General features: G+C 43.7%; 1 protein-coding gene across 3 annotated transcripts in view; it reads left to right on the top strand.

The window, feature by feature from the left end:
* BCAR3 (BCAR3 adaptor protein, NSP family member) overlaps positions 1-16,501 on the top strand; it is a 299,503-nt gene extending 283,002 nt beyond the window's left edge. For all 3 annotated transcript variants that reach the window (XM_078668222.1, XM_078668215.1, XM_078668232.1), the window contains 4 exons: positions 8,471-8,642; positions 10,617-10,728; positions 13,514-13,723; positions 15,838-16,501. In XM_078668222.1, the coding sequence (XP_078524348.1) occupies positions 8,471-8,642; positions 10,617-10,728; positions 13,514-13,723; positions 15,838-16,034 (691 nt within the window). In that variant the 3' untranslated portion in view covers positions 16,035-16,501. The remainder of the gene's footprint in view (positions 1-8,470; positions 8,643-10,616; positions 10,729-13,513; positions 13,724-15,837) is intronic.
* Positions 16,502-18,632: the final 2,131 nt, after the last annotated feature.

Below are 18,632 nucleotides of genomic sequence, written 5' to 3'. Positions count from 1 at the left end.
AGAAGGCACGGTGATGTATGTTGGAAACAGAAAAAGATATGTCTATAGTGTGCTGTTCAGCTGACTCCAGTTTCAGGAAGCAATGGAATGCAAAACTTGGAAGAGAACTGAAAACTATAATTTGGTATGTATTCAGGAGTTTGGCGTGTGTTTCTGAGGTCTGCAGTGGTACTTTGCTGCAAGAATGGGGAAATAATACTATGGGGCAGATTCCCAAACACATGTAGCTCTACAGTAAGTGGTACTCCTGTATTACTCTTTTAGCTGCTGTTTTGCAGCGTGAATCTTTCTGGATTCACTATGCTGTGCATATTCCGCAATCTGGTGGTTGGGTCCGGAATCGTAGTCTTTTTTCTCCTTTTTTTTTTTTTTTTGTCGTAGCCCAGGTGGGCGTTGACGTCCCACCATTTGGTGTCCCTTCGGTGACGTCGGCGTGCTTCCGGCAGAAGCTACCACCCTTGGGCGCCATCTTCAGATTCTTTTTTCCGCCGTTGGGTCTGGATCGTCGCGTGAAGCTCCAGAAGTTTTGGAGGAGAAAAGGAGGAAATACAGCATCTCTTCAACGGTGAAGACCTGAGAAGATCGAGAGAAGAGGACCATTAGAGAAGAGACGACGAAGGAAGGAGAGAACTTCAAAATCTTCGACGTCCTTGGAGGAATGCGCACACAGGGGGCCCCCTGAACGCAGGGATGTACAAGACGCCCTTTAAATTCTGTAAGAACTGCCACTACAAGTTCGCACAGAAGGACCAGCACCCAGTCTGCAACCTCTGCCTGCCAATCGACCACGAGAGCAGAGACTGCAACGCCTGCTCCGTCTTCAAGCCGAAGACACTCCGAGTTCGAGAAAGACAGAGGACGGCTCACCACACGATGCAGGGCAAGGGCCAAGCCCCGACGCTTTATGAACTTGGCCTCCCCACCGACGACGAGGACAACATTACCGAAGGCCCAGATGACTTCACGGTCGCTGAGACCGATAAGAAAACGCCTGATAAGGTAGGAGAGTCTACGACCCCGAAAACTCCCACAGGGCCTCGAAAACCTGAGGCAGACTCCCGAAAGTCTGAGCCCAGAGCCTCGAAAGGAGCACCGGCGCCGAGCAAATCGACGACCGAAGCTGCATCCTCCGTAAAAGAGCCCAGCGGATCCTCCGAGAAGGACTCCCGGAGGCCGAAGACCAGCGAAAAGCAAAGGTCATCGAAGCAAGCTCCCGAAAAAGGGCCTTCGACTTCGAAAGAAAAGGAGCCGAAGAAAGTTTCGACGTCGACGACGCCGCCCAAAAGAGAGGCCGAAACGCTCGACGACGCGCAGGCCGCAGAGATGCAGAGAAAGAGAAGAAGGCTCGAGGCCGAAATGGAGAACATCCTTCAGAGAAAGAAAGACTTCGATGAAAAAAATGAGAAGTTACAAGATCCCCTCGAAGCCGGCACCGACCGTCGCTGAGGTACAGGAGCTCGAGGAGTTCGACGTCGAAGAGCCGCCGAAAACTCCGGAACCCTCGGAGCACGAAGAGGAGGAAGACCTCTACTACACAGAAGGGGATTACGGGGAGCAGCAGTCAAGCTACGGCTCAGGTTCCTCGACGGCCCAAGACCAGGAATGGCAGGACATCGAGGCCGAAAACCCGGAGGAGGCGGTGGAAACATACCCCTCGAGGCCTTCGCCACCGGATGACATTGGGGCATACAATGAGGTGGTCAGAAAGGCGGCAGCAGCTTATGGAGTTAAGCTGGAAGAGGAGAAGCCAAAAGCAGACTTCCTGCTCGAGACATTGCTCCCCATACAGACAAGAAGCCAGTTCTTGCCCATGCTCAAGAGTATCACAGACCAGGGGAAAGAAGCCTTCAAGGACCCGGCTACATGCAGATCAGTAACGCCGAGGACGGAGAAGAAATACAAATTCTCCTCCCAAGACCCAGCTTACATCAAGGGATCCGTCACAGCAGATTCTATAATCGCTGCAACGGCCAGAAAAAGGGCAAACGTCCCAACAACGTCTGGACCTCCACCTGACAAGGAAAGCAGGAGGATGGATCTAATTGGCAGGAAGATTGAGAGGAACGCCGCAACGCACTGGCGGATGGCGAACTCCAACGCCCTCCTGAATAGACATCAATACCAGCACTGGGATGAGATGGGACAGTTGCTCAAGCACCTCCCGGAACAATACCGTGAGAGGGCATCACACCTTGTGGAAGAGGGGAAGAACATCGCCAACTCGTGCCTGAAGACAGCCTTGGATGGGGCAGAAACATCCAGCAGACTGATGGCTATAGGCATCACAGAGAGAAGGCAAGCCTGGCTCAGGATCTCAGGCTTCAAGGCTGAGGTTCAGAACAACATCATGAACACACCCTTCAACGGTGAAACACTATTCGGAGCCCCAGTTGATGAGAAGCTCACCCAACTGAAGAAGGACAACTAGACTGCAAGGTCCATGGGGGCCCTGCAGTTCAGGGGGATGAGAAGGGGCACTCCTACACGGAGGCCGAACGGCAGAGGTGGAAGCCAGCGAGGAGATTCTCACCAGAGTTTCCACCAGGGGCAACAGAGTGACAACCAAGGCCACCAGGGCCAGCAGAGGCAAAGCTGGAACTACCAAAGCAGGGGCCAGTCCTTTCGGTCAAGAGGAAATGGACGGGGCCAGAGAAGGAGAGGCGGTGAACAACCCCCCTCTAAGTGACTTCACACGGAAGAAGGTGCTCCCCCACCCAAACCCTCCGGGGGAGGAGCACGGAAAAACAAAGAGGAGATGGCTACACGGACAAGACACAAAGGAACATGTGACGCCGGTAGGAGGAAGATTGAGATTTTTTCTCCAGGAGTGGAGAAAGATAACAACAGACAAGTGGATACTCAATATTATGCAGTTCGGATACTGCATAGAGTTGGAAAAGAGACCACCAAACAGAAAACCAAACAAAAGACAGCACTTGGGAAGAGAGCTGCAACTACTGCAAGAGGAAGCTCAAGAACTCCTCCTCAAAGCGGCCATCAAACGAGTTCCTTTCAAAGAACGGAACAAGGGAGTGTACTCAAACTACTTCCTGGTGCCAAAAGTGGACGAAAGTCTAAGACCCATCCTGGACCTACGGTTCCTAAACAAATACGTCAAAACTCAAAAATTCAAAATGACGTCCCTACAAGAGGTCATCCCACAGATAAAGGCCGGGGACTTCTTGTCCACCATAGACCTCAAAGATGCGCACCTGCACATCCCCATGAACAGGCAGCACAAGCACATGCTAAGGTTCACAGTAAACAAGGATCACTACCAATTCACGACCCTGGCATTCAGCCTAAAGTCCGCACCAAGAGTGTTCACCAAATGCCTCGCGGCAGTGGCCGCACACCTAAGAAGAAAGGGGATACACGTGTACCCCTACCTCGACGACTGGCTAGTAAAGGCAAGCTCTTACAGGACATGCAAAGAGCATGCAGAACAGGTGACAAGAAAGCTAGCAAGCCTGGGTTTCTCCATACACTGGGGCAAATGCTCGATGGAACCAGAGCAAGTGAAGATCTTCCTGGGAGCCCAGATCGACACCGTCCAATGCAGGGTGTTACCGAGCGAAAAGAGAACGCTCAGCCTACTGAGGGAGAAACGTCACTACCAGAAGGGGCGAGCTCTGACAGTGAGGACTGTGAGCAAGATCTTGGGGATGATGGCATCATGCATACACCTGGTCCCCAATGTACGCCTACAAATGAGACCACTCCAAGAGTGGCTGCAACAGCAATGGTCACAAGCTACAGGAAGTTGGGAGGATCTAGTGGTTGTAACGCACAGGGTGCAGGAAGAGATAAGGTGGTGGACCAAGGAGAGAATAACAGAAGGGAAACCTCTAACACCACCGGACCCAACAGTGACCATCACCACAGACGCATCCCAGAAGGGTTGGGGCGCACACATGAACAGGCTCAGAGTGAGGGGTCTGTGGAGCCCTACAGATGCAGTCAGGCACATCAATTACCTGGAACTGAAAACTGTGTTGCTAGCCCTCAAGGCTTTTCAGAAACACCTGTACAACCAGAAGATGCTAATACAAACAGACAACACCACAACGATGTTTTACATAAACAAACTGGGGGGAACTCAATCGTTCCCTCTGTCAAGCTTGGCACATGAGATCTGGAAATGGGCTATACCACTAAAAATAGACCTGCTAGCCATACACCTGCCAGGGAAGGACAATGTAGAAGCGGATTGGCTCAGCAGGCAGACTTCAGCGTCCCACGAGTGGGAACTCAACAGTCAGGAAACAGAGAGACTATTCAGGAAATGGGGCACGCCAACAATAGACCTATTTGCAACACACCGTAATGCAAAATGCCAATACTTTGCATCCAGGCAACCAGAGGCACTGTCCCAGGGGAATGCCCTATGGATAAGCTGGTCAAAAACATTTGCCTACGCTTTTCCCCCGATACCACTGATCCCCAGGGTTCTCAACAAATGCATGAAGAGCAACATGACGCTCATCCTCGTGGCACCACAATGGGCCAGACAGACCTGGTATTCTCAGATAATGGAGATGGCGCAGGGGCCACCCCACAAGTTCTCAAAAAGAAGAGACCTACTCTCCATGGAAAACGGAGAAGTTCTACACCCAGAGCCAGAGAGCCTCAACCTCTCAGCCTGGCTCCTGAGGACTTAGAATTCGCACACCTAAAACTACCAGAGAGCACCCTGCGGGTGCTGCGAGAGGCAAGAAGGCCCAGCACACGCAAGTGCTATGGGGAAAAATGGAAAAGATTCACTCAATGGTGTTGCAAGAAACAGCTCCATAGGAAACTGACCAAGGAATCCACGGTGCTAAGGTACCTCACGCATCTAATTAAGGCTAAGCTAAGCTCATCCTCGCTGAGGGTGCACCTGGCAGCGATTGTGGCATACACAAGTGGAGAAACAGGGAGAAGCTTCTTTACATCCCAAGTCGTAAAAAGATTCCTAGAAGGAGCTAAAAGAATAGCGCCGCCAAAGAGAATGCCGCCACCGGCCTGGAACCTAAATGTGGTACTGACGGAGCTCATGAAAGCACCTTTCGAACCCATCCACAAAGCATCACTGCAAATGTTAACGATGAAGACGGCCTTTCTGGTAGCAATCACCTCGCTACAAAGGGTGAGCGAACTGCAGGCACTCACACTGCAGGAACCCTACATCCAGATACACAGTGACAGGGTCGTGATGAGAACAGACCCACACTTCATGCCAAAGGTGGTGTCAAGGTTCCACATGAATCAGAGTATTCAAATCCCTAGCTTCTTCCAAAACCCCACTACAAGCGCTGAGAGGTCGCTCCACACCCTAGACGCAAGAAGGGCTGTGATGCACTACATTGAAAGAACGAAGGAACACAGGAAAACAAAACAGTTCTTCGTATCCTTCGCAAACAGTTACATGGGCAAACCAGTGACTAAAAACACCATAGCTCGATGGATCGCACAGACAATACAATTCTGCCACAAACAAGCTGTCAGGAGCTAACAGGAGGGGCACAGGCCCACCCCACCAGGAAGAAAGGAGCAACTATTGCCTTTCTGGCCAACACACCAATTCAGGACATATGCCTGGCGGCAACATGGGCTTCAGTGCACACTTTCACTAAGCACTATTGCGTGGATGTACAGATGAACAAAGAAGCACAAGTAGGACAAAAGGTGCTTCAACATATATTCAACAACCAACGCTCATCTTCCACCCAACCGCCACAAAAGTAACGAAAACCGCTACAAAATCTATGCACAGCATAGTGAATCCAGAAAGATTCACGCTGCAAAACGAATAGTTTCTTACCTGTCGGTGTAGTTTTGCAGCTTGAAGATCTTTCTGGATTCACTAGCGAACCCACCCGCCTCCGCCAGAAAGATGAGGCTGGAGAAGAGGGTGGAAACACATTGGAAAGAAAGCAAGTTGAAGCTTACAAGATACGTGAAAAGATACGTGGAAAGAATTACGTTGAACAAATGATTAACAAACATAGCCATGGATTCACTACAGAGACAAAAAAAAAAAAAGACAGAAAAAAGAATCCGAAGATGGCGCCCAAGGGTGGTAGCTTCCGCCGGAAGCACGCCGACGTCACCGAAGGGACACCAAATGGTGGGACGTCGACACCCACCTGGGCTACGACAACAAAAAAAAACAAAAAAAAGACTACGATTCCGGACCCAACCACCAGATTGCGGAATATGCACAGCATAGTGAATCCAGAAAGATCTTCAAGCTGCAAAACTACACCGACAGGTAAGAAACTATTCGTTACATGCCCTTGTGATTTGGCCTTGAAACTACCAAATGCCTCCCAATAAAAGAGCTAAGAGGGCTCAATCCTTTCTATTTGTACTAACTTGATATGAATTTTTTTCTGCATGTTCCCATATTGCTCACATTTTCGATTTTTTGGGGCAATTCACAAAGCTGTATAAGAGTACTTAAAAGAGTTCTATAGGGCAGCTACTTTACATGCTCCAACATGCTTTTTCAATAGGCCACTGGGCATCTAGGGCTTTTGCTCCAAAGGCAACAAGGACTTGAAGCAGATTCTATTGAGTCCTTGAGCATCCTGTCCCATTTTACTGTGGGACTCGTGCACCAATTGGTAGTCCCAGCTGGTGCACATTGCATCATGTCACCAAAATAGTAGGTGTTCCAAACATTCCCTAAGTCACATAGCATTGAATAAATGACACATTTCCCAGATAATTCTGAAAAATAACTCATTAACCTATTCCACTACTGGAGTATTTATGTTCTTTGGTATTAGGGAAGCATTATACATCTGCAAGACTTGTATGTATTCACCAGTAATATTTGTCATTGTCACAAGATAGAACCCCCCCTTAACTGAAACTGTCCAAATTAGAAGAAGGGCATCAATAAACAGTAGCCAGGCTACTGTTTAATCACTATATTTTTCGCTGGTCTTAGTCCACAAGCACAGCCCTTCCTCCCCACCACTCATTCTCAGTCTTAGCATAAATAGGAATGAAGCAAGTGCCCATGACAGTGCCTGGCAGGGTTGCAGTGCTGAGCTAGGGCCTAAGGGAATGCCAAATAAACATATAACTTTTCTTAATTGTAAAATGAGTGTAACTCGTTCATCCCCTTTGCAAAGGACTGTTGAAGAGATATTTAGGTTTGTCTGATCCCATGACTTGTTGGGCTGCTGTGAACTACAGGGCGGTGGTGTTAAAATGGATTTTACATCCACCACTTAATATGTTTACGTGTGGTAGGTAACTGCAGCCTTTAGCACCCTCCGACCCTAGTTTACTGTTGTGATGTAACATCGTTCTTGAATTCCTTTTCCCATGTTCATCATAATTATCAGAGCTCGGACTCTTATATGGTCCCTACTCATCAATAAATGACATAAAGGTGTGCAGGAACTTTAATACAAGATGGAAACTGAATACAAAACAGATGTTGAGACGAAAGAGTTCTCCACTGAACTTGATTGATGTTATGAGGCTATACATTAGTTTTGATCGGCCAATGTTTCTCAGAGCTTGTTTATGTGCATGAATGTATGTCTCGGTGTTTATATAGAGGAAAAACTAGCTGGGTATTACAACGGAATGCTTTGGGAGAGAATTTGAGTTCATGACATCAAGCAAGCACAGTTATGAGCTCCAGTGCGCAATAGGAGCTAGAGGCTTCTTGTTTAAGTCTAGACACTAGTCCTCTGATCACAATTTGCTAGGACGTTCAAGACAGCAACGTTCTGGATGCCTGTATTTGTTTTTGCATTTATTAGGAATGTGTTTGCCAACAAATTAAACAGTGAGGAAAGTAAAGGCATTGTTGCTAAAGAGGTAAATATACACTAGTATGTCGCAGGAGAACTGTGTCGTAGAAGCAATTATGGTATGCATCGTTTGCTACACAAACAAACAAAATAAATAGCAACAACATCTGTGATGGCCAACAATTACTTTCCCAGTGGTAGAATATAATAGGTAGGGCTTCTGGTTTTATTGTATTTCGTTTTTAAACCTTTTGCTTTAACCTTATTTATTAATTGCTAATTTACCTGTATTGATATATTTTGCGAAAAAAATGAAGCTACAACTAGTGTATTTCCAATTTTTGTAACTGTTAAGGGCACACGCGCAATTTTATTACTAATATGTAACCACTGGTAGGGAAATATGTGGAGGAAATGCCACCTGATTTAGCTTTATTTGGGTTTTTTGACATGAGAACGTGAGATTAGGTGTGCAATATCTTGGGCTCTGCAATGGGCTCTCTCTTCATACTACAATGCTGAAATTGTGATAGAATGTATTTTTTGTAAATATTTCAGACAGCAATGATCAGATCAGGCTATTTAAGCTATCAGAGCACTCTTGTTAGATTGTAAACAGTTACATAGGGCAAACAATTACATTAAACAGATTATTGAAACGTGTTAGTACTGTAAATGCAAAATTGCCAATGTGTTTCTGCATTTTCCCTTAGTCACAGCACCATGGCTATTGGCATAGCAGTGGACATACTGGGCTGCACAGGAAATCTGGCAGAGAGAACCACAACCCTGAATAAGATCATCCAGGTTGCTGTTGAGCTGAAAGACTGTATGGGAGACTTGTATGCTTTTTCTGCTGTAATGAAAGCCTTGGATATGCCACAGGTATGCTACTGCCAAGTAGTGAGACTTGGTATTGTTCTGCCTTTTTATTTCCTCCTCTCAAAGCTGTAAACATTTCCATACCCTTAATTCACTGAGAGTGTTATCTGTCACAGCAGGATAGTGTTAGTCTTGGAGTTACCCTAGCAACATCCTTAGAACTCTGTGTACTTCACTTCAATCCTCACACCAAATCCAATACAGACTGGTGTAGAGCATGGACACCACGCGGACACCACGCAGACAGCAGAGAGGACAAAAGGCTTTCAGGTTGATGGATCATTGTGAAATCTCCGATACTGGTTTTAACTGCGCAGATCAAGAACGTAGACTGAAAAAGGACAGGATTTCAAACTGAGATGACGCAAACCTGCCCACACCCTGCTGCAAGGGATTTCAGTCACTGTAGCTCATATTTAACACTGAAGACTATACCACAAAGATGGACCTCAATGTCAATTGCTGCTGGCTCCCACGTTGAAGCCTGGCGTTCGGGACGTAGATCATCCCTTTATTTCTGAACTCAGCCTAGGAACAATATACAGCATCACTTTCTTTAGAACGAGGAGTTGGTTATTTCATCTTTGATCCAGAGTCTGACTCCTTACCAGCTTTCACTGGTTCTGGCCTTCTGCACTGACCCATGTTCATGTATTTTTCATAGTATCGTCTTTTGTACCTAACCACTGATCACTTTTTATAAATTTGGTACTGCTCATGTCTACCGACTGTCTGCAAATCTATCACCTTCTAGATTGCAGTCTTATCCTCATATTTAGAAAAAGAACTCATTGAATATAAACCCATCTGTCCAACTAATTATTAACTTACAATTTTTTGTAATGTACCTAAACCTGTTACATCATCCAGCTATAAAATCTAAATTAATTATGACAATTTGCCTTGCATCAGGCAACAAACTGCACAGTTAACCATTGGCCAACACACACAGCTGACACCTAATTCCAGTGGGCCTGAAAATAATTAATAAAAATATGTAGTAAACAACCAGGGGTGTAACACAGGCCCTTGCGGTGCAGAGGGGGGCCCAACCTGCCAAGTGCCCCCAAACTCTTCAAAGGGGCCCCATTCCTCCCCAGGCCAATAAATATCTGTGAGAATCTGGGGCCCATCTTCACCTTCTGCCCCCCTTCCCATCATTTTGCGTTACGCCATTTTAAACATTAGTGGATCTCGTGTTCTAGTTTCATGTTTCCATCCTCATCACACGTTTGTATTTGTAATCTGGGCTCAACCAGACCCACGCACTGCGTGCAACACTGTATTTCTAAGATACCCGTGCTGCAAAACATCTATTTTGTAGTTTACTTTACTGTAGATTACAACTAGATTTACGGTATATCAGGTGCCTACAAAAGAAGGAAACGCATTCACAAGAGCTACCGTACAGCCTCACTTTTTTATTGTAAGGCCCTGGTATTTTGAGAGGAAAGTTGGGAGGAAACCTAAGTTTGTTCGTGGCTTTAGGAAGTGGAGAGTGAAATGTCCTATTGTTGATGTAACGTTCACTGTTTTATGAAGATCTACATTTGTTGGAGTGATGTAGAGCGCCGTACATTAGCACAGGTATTGCCTTATTGTGCCTCGTAAGAATAATGATTTATAGCTATTTTATTGAGCAACCATTAACTACATGGCAGACTATTCTTATATGGCACTCATATGCACACTAGCAGCACATTTCTAAAAGAACCGCATTTTTGTATAACTAATGCCATGCCTCCAACCAATGCTTCTACCCATTTGCTTGTTTTGTCGTGGGTCTGAACGACAAAATGTATTTAATTCTCTGCATAATTAATAAAAATGATACTTGTTGCTTAGATTGAACTCACTGCCAGTAGCACATAACTTGGATGTACTATGCTACTTGCTGGATAATGGATTTGACAGGATAATTTACAGGCCAATAGAATTGTCATGATTTGCCACTAAATATATTTTTGTTTTTTCTAGATTACAAGACTTGAACAAACATGGACCAGTCTCCGACATCAGTACACACAGAATGCAATAATTTACGAAAAACAATTGAAACCCTTCAGCAAGGCCTTACATACAGGAGAAGGTAATAACATATCTTACCTGCTTCTTGCTATCATAAGCTTTATTATTCATTATGGTAAAATTTTATGTTGAAATATGTTGGAGTTCAGCTACTACAATGTGCCATTGAGATGAGGAGGTTGAGAAAAAGGATTTGCATTCCAGAATAATAATAAAAAAAGTTGGTGGATTTATTTCTACAAATCTTCATACACACTGGCTGTTTAGAGTATGACCGTAGATGTGCTTTCCTATAGCAGTGCAAGGTGCTTAGTGCGGACATGAAAAAGCATTGGTAAAGCCAATAGGGATGGTTTTTGCATAGTATGTGGACACATATACATACCACATACAGTTATATTTCTATCCCAGATAGTGGATTTTACAGGCAGTTACAATCACTGACCCCACATGTACTTGCACCTCTGTAGACAGACCATGGACAGGGTTACACTTCTTGTGTACAGCCATTGATGGAGCCAAAATTAGCTGTGCAGTGGGCCCCTGAATTTAGTGACACAATTTAACCAGTTCTAGGATTTTGTCATAACTTTTTTGCATTTTTGGGTGTTTAAGCCCATTCTTTTAATGGTAAAAGCAAAACTTCAAGTCTCTAACAGAGGTCTTTAGGCTGTTGTGCTTGTGCACAAAACACGCATTTAGGCTCTCATTGCAGCCTTAGCTTGACTCTCATTGTGGTTATACAACACCCAAAACTATAAATACTGCTTCAGGGTGCAGTAATTTCCAGGCACAGTATTACAGTATTTACGAGATGCCCTCAAAGGAATGGGTAATTATTATAGAAATCGGTGTTAGTACACTGATTTCTGCAAGGAATTCCCACATTCTGGACTTTTTTTTAAGGATTTGTTTTCTGGGATTTAGCAGGCGGCTTGCTTCGTTGGAAAATCCTGGGTGTGGTTATTATGAATAATATATTAACAACTATCTTGGAATACCGGCTTAAGGAGTAACTCCATCATCTGCCCAAATGAGTAATTTCAAGATACTCAGAATTAGTACCCTGGTGTTTATGATGTTGGCAATTTTACTTATTTACATTAGCTGCATTTTGTAATCGAGTAAATTAAAAAAACAATCTTGCAGCATGCAGTGTTTAAAATTCCTTCACTAATCTGGGCTACCAACTTTTTCATGAGCTTGCATTTACATTGGCCAATAAACAATGGGTACTATGCAATACATTTTTATTTTTGTATTTGGGGCAGAAGGGAATCGTATCCCTGCCAGGCAAGGAGTACAGTTCTACCTAAACTCCCACTTGTTTCACCCTATGCCAGTATTCAATATATTCTGTGAAGACGACATTTTTAAGTGCAAGCAATGACAATCTTACATGCCAACATATGAGTTGAACTCTATTCCGGAGGTATACCATTTGAGTACCTCTTGTTCTCCCAGCCAGTTTCTCCTATTGCACATAAATGTTCCTAAGCAGACGTTAACAAAAGTCCAGCTGTCTCTGGCTGGGTCTTGTCCCCAATAAAAGTTCTACTTGCCTGCACGAATTTTCACTGTACAGTGAAGCTCATTCATCTGGCCTAGATTGATAGGGAAACACACTCCTGTGAAGCTTACTGCTCTCCATCCTCAATCCATTAAAGGTCATCTTCCTAACAGACCACAACCTGATCATCGGCTAAGACAATTTGTACACATGTCCTTCGACTACGATGAGCTGCATTGGTTTCCCCTGCCAGGTTGCACCCAGTTCAATATATTTACCACATCATTCAGAAGGCCCTCTTTGCAAGAAAAAGACTCGTTTGTCACTAAATAAGAATAGAAGAGAGACAGGAAGCCAAAAAGGAAAGATAAGAGTCAAACATTATCTATCTATTCTCAGACACTCTGGTACTATTTCAGAACTTTAGACCCCCACATTACCTCAATACATAGCCCAGCCACCCTAACAACTCCCTCTGCCCTCCGAGTATGTGCTTAGGGCATCCCTGCTTCTCAGTATCTGCTTGGCTGACAAGAATTAATTTGTATTGCAGTTACACAATGACTGACCACCTTTGATTGTGAACGTATAAATGACTTGACCGGCTCCTACTCTTATTTTGTGAACCATATCTGATCCTGGTGTAGCCAGGCCCCGTCCTTCTTACCTTCATATTCTGCTATCTACAGAGCTACGTTGCTTCTTGGGGCTATGGCCACACTTTAAAAATGTATAAAATAAGTGAAGGCAAGCCAATACCCAAACACTAGGTCTTCTGTAATCAAGGCCAGGCTGGGAACTGAAACCAGCCCTGGCAATCATCTCGACCGGACCCCAGGGGCTGGGGGGGGGGGGTTAGAGGGAGTGTGGCAGGGGAGGGCGGGGGCGAGAGGAAAGCATAACTCCCACAGCCACTTTTGCTTACAGGCGGCCGATATTGCAGCACTGCTGCAAGACTGCCCACCTGTAACAAAACTTCCCCCCACCCTTCCAGGCTACTCGGGAAACGCCCGGCGCCCGCTACGCCCAGTCCGGCCCGGTCAGTAATGGACGTTTTTATGAAAAGCCTATTCACAATTTATTGAAAACGAAGAGCAGGGTTTGTCTTTGTGCAGAACAGCTGACCCATATTCATTCATTGAATGTTTAGGAAATGACCAGTAGTGCTGCGCCAGAGATTACTACGTTATTACATTAGAAAACTTGTTGTTGTTCCATTGCAAAATTGTGCAATTCATAAACCGTGTAAAAACTGTTTTGTCACATTTTGAGGACATTACACTAAATATGAAGTTGCTCTCTGTTATGTTACATTTTACTTATTGATCCATTTCAGAAACAGCAATGACCCCTCCCAACATAACAGTACCGCTATTGATACCACTCCTCATCTTGCTGGAGCGAGAGGACGTCATATTCGAAGGAATGGACGTGTGGGAAAATAATGACCAAGGTTGTGAAATAATGCTGAACCACCTGGATATGGCACGTTCCATAGCCCAAAATGCAGAGACATACAGGCTGAATGCAGAAAAGATATTGGAAGGTAAGTTCAGGATCAAAAGGAAAAGCGCAATTTAAGTGCGCTTGCATTTAATTAAAAAAGACACAACCATTTTTGAGTACTAAGAGCACCAGAAATCAACTTGTACAGTTTATATAATGTTTTATTTCACTAACAAGGCTAAAAAGCGCTTCTATTCATGTCGGGTTCCTGGGCACTATTCCCAGAGCGGTTGGTTAAAAGGGTGTTGGTTGCAGCTGGGTCTGTATTGGAGGGGATGGCTGCTTGGAAGCTAACATTTCATAACGTGTTTTTAAATTTTTAGATTCATAATTCAAACACAGTAACAATGTTCCCCAATAATGTACCACATCTTAATCAATCAAAGAAAAGCTCCACCCAACAAGCCACACCATCAAGGGTGACAACTAGGGAAGGGAATAACAGCATCCGAGATGCTAAGGATGGGACTACAAATCAACCCTGTGATGTCAATTAGAGAAGAGTTTTCAAAACGTTTTAGAACCATGACCCAGTTTTTAGAACGACAAACTTTTGCGATACACCTAGCTTTAATGGACTTAAAGCGGGCGATTTTATAATTTACTAAAGCATCATATGGTAGCAATCTGCCATTTACCAACCTCACATTTTCAATTGAGATGGCCCTTAAATTTGCACAGACATTCAGTTTTATTGATGGCACTATATTGCTCACAAATGATAATGTGTGGACATCGAGTTTCAGTGAATATTGAGCAATTGCGCACCACCAGGTAAAGTCTTGATTTGTTTTGATCCTTCGATCTTTAGTTCCACCACACTTCAGAATTGTAAACAAATGTGCTTCATTTTTGCTTTCATAACGGCTGAATGTGTTCAGTTCATTACCAGGTATTTACATGTTGTTGCGTTACCAAAAATGACATCCTGCGGCCTTTCCTTTCACACACCTGGACACCAGTAAGATCATATCACAATTCACTTAACTTTTCTTTTTCTGGCTGCAAAGCGAGATACGTTTGTAAACATCAATCCACATGTGAAAGTAGCGATTTGAAAGAAGACATAGCTTGACATTTGATCTCTTTCTAAGAAGCGCAGCAAATGTACAAAGATGAATAAAGAATTTAAAGGCATTTTATTGCTTGAACTTTCCAATTGTGACTCAAAGTTTGGGAAACACTGCTTTAGAGCTTAAAATATGATTGATGCGACTTGCATGGGATTTTAGAGAATTATTCCCCGTATATACCACCCCAATGTGAGGTCGCTCAGGATGGGCCTGTCCACATAAAAATTAAATACATTGGCGTTTCCTGCTCAGAAATAAATTCGTTAGACATCAGAAGTTACATGAGAATGTTCATTAAATCTTCCGACTGTGTTGCTTGGAAAGCGATTTTTAACTCATTTTCATGTGCCTCTCGCCATTCCAAATCTCAAGCTGGTGGTAAAGCAGGGTCCCTCTTCGGACCCGGCTTGACAGCAGAGGTGTTTGTGTACCTATGGATACAAATTCATTCGAGTGGGCTTTAGCTCCGCCCAGAGAATAATTTTTCTCTCACCTCATGCTCCTGACCGTTTGGTGTATCATTCCCCCCTAATATAGGGTGCTTGAATTGCAATGCACGAGGGACTATTTTACATCACAAAACTACATTGATTCATCACAATTTACATTATTTTTTATCACATAAACCTTTTTAACAGAATCACTCATTTTTCACTGCAGTAGGCTTTCTTTTATAGTTTTAGTTAGGACTTGGATTTTTTATTGCGGCAGCACTTTGTAGTCCTGATACTGGCAAAGCAAACAGGCCTGGCTTTAACTTGCCATGGTAGGCATGCACAAAAGCTGTTTGCATACGTTTGCACATTAAAGCCAGATCTACTGGGTTTGCCAGAGCTTCTTATGTTGGGCCAGACACTTCCTTTTAAAGCAGAAAAGACTAATTATTCATAGCTTCGTGTGGTTGAAGTATCATAAAATAGGTTTATTTCATAACTATATAAAATGTGTACTCAAGCATGATGCATCAGGTAACTGCCTAAGGCCTTTCTCAGCCGTATGATAAGGTACCTTAACCCTGTTTTCATGTCATGTTCAGTTTATAATACCTGATTTCATAAACTGATGTTTTGCTTCCCCTTAGGTTTTAGGCCAGATGAAGAGATGAGTGACATCTTCAGGACAGAGTTTCAAATGAGACTGTTGTGGGGAAGCAAGGGAGCACAAGTCAATCAGAGAGATCGATATGAGAAGTTCAACCAGATTCTAACCGCATTGTCACGGAAACTCGAACCTTCTGTCGTGAAGCACCTGGACCTGGAATCCAATCACTGTAATTAGAATGAAGCGCCCTTTCAAAGAATATGGACTGGACGGTCATTTATAGCAAAAAGTCACCCGCCAGAGACTGTAAACCTTCAGTGACAGAAGATACTCTTAGAACGGAATGTACATTTCACCAAATCTATTTATTTAAATATGTTTTAACATATTAATGGTACTACTGATTAAATTATTTATTTTCCAGTTAACATTTCAATAAAATTATTAGGGGAGGGAGGCATTTTTGGACAGCAATCTTGTCAATCATGACATGAACTCTGACGTTGTACATGTTAAACGCTGTAAGGCCCGCCTGTGGCAGTCAGGATTTGATTGTAAGAGTGCCAAGCACGACAGCGGTTAGAGTAAAGTGCGTGGAAACTGAAAGCAGTGACCAAGTGCATTTTGGCAAAATGTATCAGTTGTATGATATTCCTTAACGTAAATTGTATATAGAATTGTGAATAAAAGTAAACTTCACATACCATGCAGACTGCTGTATTCAATAACGATAAAATAACCCTACAGTGCACTGATTTTCGAATTAAATACAATTCCGTCATTCTGACAGCTATTTTTCAAACCTGAAATAGGTTTGTACATATTCAGATAATTATGCATATAGTTTGATTAAAAAGGATTTAATAATGGCAACTTGAAATTGTATTACAAGTCAAATTTCACCACAATTCGCTCTGCAAATACTTTGTTACTAAACCTTCCTGAGCATCGTTTCACATGATAAAGCGCCCTGAATGTGGAAACAACAAGGAGAAGTAAAGATATGTATCCTCTTTGTGCTTCTGGTGAGGAGGCGTACAATACTGACACATTCCCAGGTCTACCAGGTTCGGAAAATCTGTCAATGTGTCGGGATCCATGGGAGGATGCGCGGAAACACTCACGCTCTACCCATGGCATGCCTCCCTGCAGCAGAGTAATGTGAGACAGCGATTTACCAAGCCACACCAAGTCATCTCATTTTAGATTTTGCATCGCCCTGCATCCCCTTGCAAGATGCAGGGCGACGCAAAACCTTTAATGCATTTGGCCCACTGTCTTTTACATAACATAGACAGGTGTCAACTTTATGCAGATACCAACCCCATCCTGCAAAGCATTATGCAGGTCTCATGGTACCAGTGTGGTTGCAGGATGACTGATCAATATTTTGCATCTACATTTCATCGGTTAAGAAGGCTTCTTTCAATTGGCTATGGCCAGATTACAAAACAAAAAAAAATTGTATATCAGGAGCCTTCCCCTTCGTTGCTATCGACCTCATACAGTCAAGGAACGCAAAAAGGAATCTAGGGGCATATTATCAAGGGGCTTTATCTCCGCTTTTTTGGCTTTAAAAGCCAAGAAAGCGGAGATAAAATTATCTCCCTATTACCAAGCTGTCGCTAACACCAGTTAGCGACAGCTAATAGGAGATAGTGACCATCTTGGGCCCCGCTTTGCATGTCAGTGATATTTATCACTAATGACATGCAAAGTGGGCGTGCCAAGATGTTAGCGACTGAAAACAGTCGCTAACATCGCTATCTCCTATTACCAACTTTTGGAGCTATTCGCGCTAAGCGCGAATATCTCCAAAAGCTAACACTTGCCCAGGAGCAGTTCTTAGCCATGTTATCCCATGGGAGGTGGATAACATGGCTAAGAGCATTTGCTCGATAATGCATGAATATCGCTGACTTTTCAGCGATATTCATGCATTGCGACCGTTTTTTATCGCATTTGCGATAAACCTTGCTAATAGCAAGGTTTATCTGCGATAAAAATCGCCGATTTGCGGCGATAATTTTTGTCTCTAAATAAGTTAGAGACAAAAATTATCTCTATTGGTTGGTAATATGCCCCCTAGATCCTACAGGTGGTAACGCCGGGGCTGGTGGGTTAGTGGACTAATTCTTCCATTGCAGGGGCCTGTGTTCAACCACATGGTCACAGGTTAAAATTCCGGCAGGTCCACTCAGCCTTTCATCCATCTGAGGTCGATAAAATGAGTACCATTGAGTTGGGTAACAATAAACATTTGTTATTCAGCGCCAAGACACCTATGGGTAATCGTGCGCTTTACAAATACACCTGTTATGTTATGTTATGTTATGTATACTACCTGAATATTGCGGATAAAACATCGTTATGCAAAAATATTGAACCCTACATATTGAGTGCCAAAATAATGTGTTAGTGAGTATAAATATAAGAATAGTTCACAGGATTTAATTCCACAAATATGTCTTTTGATGACATATCTCCTTATGGTTCGTAGATGCTGAGTTAAGGATAATAAATTAATATTCTCACAACATTTTGATGTTCGATTTTTACGTTTTGAAATTTTTGCATATTGATATTCTACCTACGAAATTCTGACATATAACCCCTATGGTAATTTATTGCCACATGCTACAATCCTGTATCTTCATGTTACCATCTGAACATCCTGTGGACATTATGATGCACATCACGTGCTCTGGCTTTTCACAAGATTTTGAGTTGCCAATTTTACTTCAAACTATCTTGCAGTAGAGCTTCACCTACTTAAAAATGTATACATTTGATAACTAAATATCAAGCCTGAAGGAGCAACCCTTTAATGAGATT

This window comes from Lissotriton helveticus, chromosome 1_2 (assembly GCF_964261635.1).
Source record: "Lissotriton helveticus chromosome 1_2, aLisHel1.1, whole genome shotgun sequence".
NCBI classification, from domain to species: Eukaryota; Metazoa; Chordata; class Amphibia; order Caudata; family Salamandridae; genus Lissotriton; species Lissotriton helveticus.
The sequence above is the reverse complement of the archived record's forward strand: the minus strand, read 5'-3'. Positions and strand labels throughout refer to the sequence as shown.